The 2,348-nt window shown below is 41.5% G+C and overlaps 1 protein-coding gene across 1 annotated transcript in view; it reads right to left on the reverse strand.

The window, feature by feature from the left end:
• Positions 1-2,348, reverse strand: part of LOC101856601 (dynein heavy chain 8, axonemal) — a gene marked incomplete at its 5' end in the record, with an annotated part of 37,702 nt that overhangs the window by 14,194 nt on the left and 21,160 nt on the right. The window contains 1 exon segment of the mRNA XM_035971824.1: positions 1,587-1,742. Within this exon segment, the coding sequence (XP_035827717.1) occupies positions 1,587-1,742 (156 nt within the window).

The following is a 2,348-nucleotide window of genomic DNA, read 5'->3' on the forward strand; positions in this document are numbered from 1 at the left end:
AGTGAAAAATCTCGGAGGTCCCGTGTGAAAGTTGCGCACGATAAAGATCACTTGGCGGTCTAAAATTGATAACAGTAGGCTTCGGCCGCCACCCGGGCAAAATTCAAAATTTCCTACCAACTGAAAATGTTTAATGTGTTCCTCGCGCTCATATGACCTTATGCAGTTGCGATCCCTGTAAAACACTTCCCGAAAAAAAAATATATATTTGTGTGTGTAGGGCCTACACTTGAATGAAGTTTTGGGCGGGTTATATCAATCATTGAAGTCTTGTGAATTGTGTACACCAGGCAAGGCTTCTGAATCTATAGCTTGTTCACTTTCGTCTGTCGGCATAAAAAATTCCAGCTCATAATAATATATTATCATTTACCTATGCGCACGGCGACACTTTAGGTGTGCGTCATCAAACATTTCCCTTTTCATATGGAAAATCAGTGACCACCAGCTAATAACACGCCAGAAAATCACTGCCGCGGAGGCTGGCCAGTGTGCTCAACAGAGAAAGAGAAACATACTGAAAATAAAACACTAAAGCAGTCTGAAAGAGGAATTTGTGAAGAAGGAAATTACCATTGAACAGTTTGTCATGAGAATGAGTGTCAAATTGCTCCAATGAAATGTTTTATCTCCGCCATCATCCCATTTTAATCATTGATATCCAACATAAAGTAATAATTATATACCCTCTTTGAAGTCCTATTCCTATATCCTCATGGTGAGCAGGGATAACTATAGCCCTGTTCTTCGAATTAAGAACGCATACACACACGCGCAATGCTCAGAAATGTGAATGATCATTTACCAGTTTCTATACCCCACTTCGGTCATTTTAAAAGCAATTCGCTTATATGGGGGGGGGGGGGGGTGGGGGGGGGGAGTTAAGGATCAAACTTTCCGCTCTTAGAGCTGTGACGTCATGGGGAGGGGGGAGCGAATTGCATTACGTCAGCATTCAAAACGTTAGCAAAAAACGAAGTGGGCAACACACAACAATAAATAAATAAATACAGTGGAGTCCGCTTAAAATTAACTTTATGGGATAAAAAAGTGCTCACTTTATCCGAGGTTCAGTTTAACCATTTTGGTAAGGGGGAGGCCTAGAAACAGTAGCTACTTGCAGTGGTGGGTCGAGGGTGGAGTGGGTTGGGGGGAGGGGGCACACAGCGGGCGAGCCTGGACAAGAGCTCATTCTTTTTTATTGCCTTCGCCAACGCCGAGCTGGGATTGTCTGCCGATGCCCGAGACAAAGAATTTTATTTTCACAGCAGGGCAACAGTGACACGCTTTCACTCATTATAGGCGTTCACTTTATCCGATTTCCAAATGAAACTGGTTCATTTTATGCACTATTTTTTTACGTAAAAAAACAAAAAAACGTTTCAATCTGGACCACAGAGTATCATTCACTTTTACTGATTGTTCAAATAAAGTGTGTTCACTTTTGGCGGACTCCACTGTAAATAAATAAATGAATAAATAAATAAATAAATAAATAAATAAATAAATAAATAAATAAATAAATAAATAAATAAATAAATAAAAGAATGCGGGGAAAAGGGGGGGGGGGGCATGTTTCAGTTTACCTGTACCACAGTGTGTAAGAAAGAAACGGTGTAGAGCAAAGGTCTCCACTGTGGCAAGTTGAAGATGTCGATATACTCCTGGCTGATGGACGTGTACGTTCGCTTCAGGCCCGCCTTGATGCCTTGGGGCGGATCGTTGGTGAACTTGATGGAGATCTGGTCTCCCGGGAGCAGAGCAAACAGTTTTGGGGAAAAGAAATGAGAGAAGAAAGGACACATCAAAGTCAGCATCATATCATAAAAAAAGGTCATGTTTGAATAAAGATAGGTGCCGATATACATACGCAATGACGGTTATTTAATGCATGGGAAAAAATAAAACAAACAGCTAAAGCATAAAGTAATGAAGTAATTTTATGACCAACCAGTGACGTCCTCCAACCACATGCAACAAGCTCCCCCCCCCCCAAAAAAAAAAAGCGCAGGCAAAGAAAGTTTGGAGGAAGAAAGTTTGGAGGAAGAAAGTTTGGGTTAAGCCTAATCTTGAACAACATAAAATGGGCCATTTTTCAACTATGAGAAGGTGTATTAACCTGGAACAACCTACTTTCTTGGTGGCAATGTTTTCCTGGCTACTGCTGGATCTGCCTTCAAAATAAGCTATCAAATCCCCTCCCCCCCCCTCTCTCTCTCTCTCTCTCTCTCTCTCTCTCTCTCTCTCTCTCTCTCTCTCTCTCTCTCTCTCTCTCTCTCTCTCTCTCTCAAACACACACACACACAAACTATCAAAAACAAAAACATACCACTATTCTCTCTGTCCTA

This window comes from Aplysia californica, unplaced genomic scaffold (genome assembly GCF_000002075.1).
Source record: "Aplysia californica isolate F4 #8 unplaced genomic scaffold, AplCal3.0 scaffold00514, whole genome shotgun sequence".
NCBI classification, from domain to species: Eukaryota; Metazoa; Mollusca; class Gastropoda; order Aplysiida; family Aplysiidae; genus Aplysia; species Aplysia californica.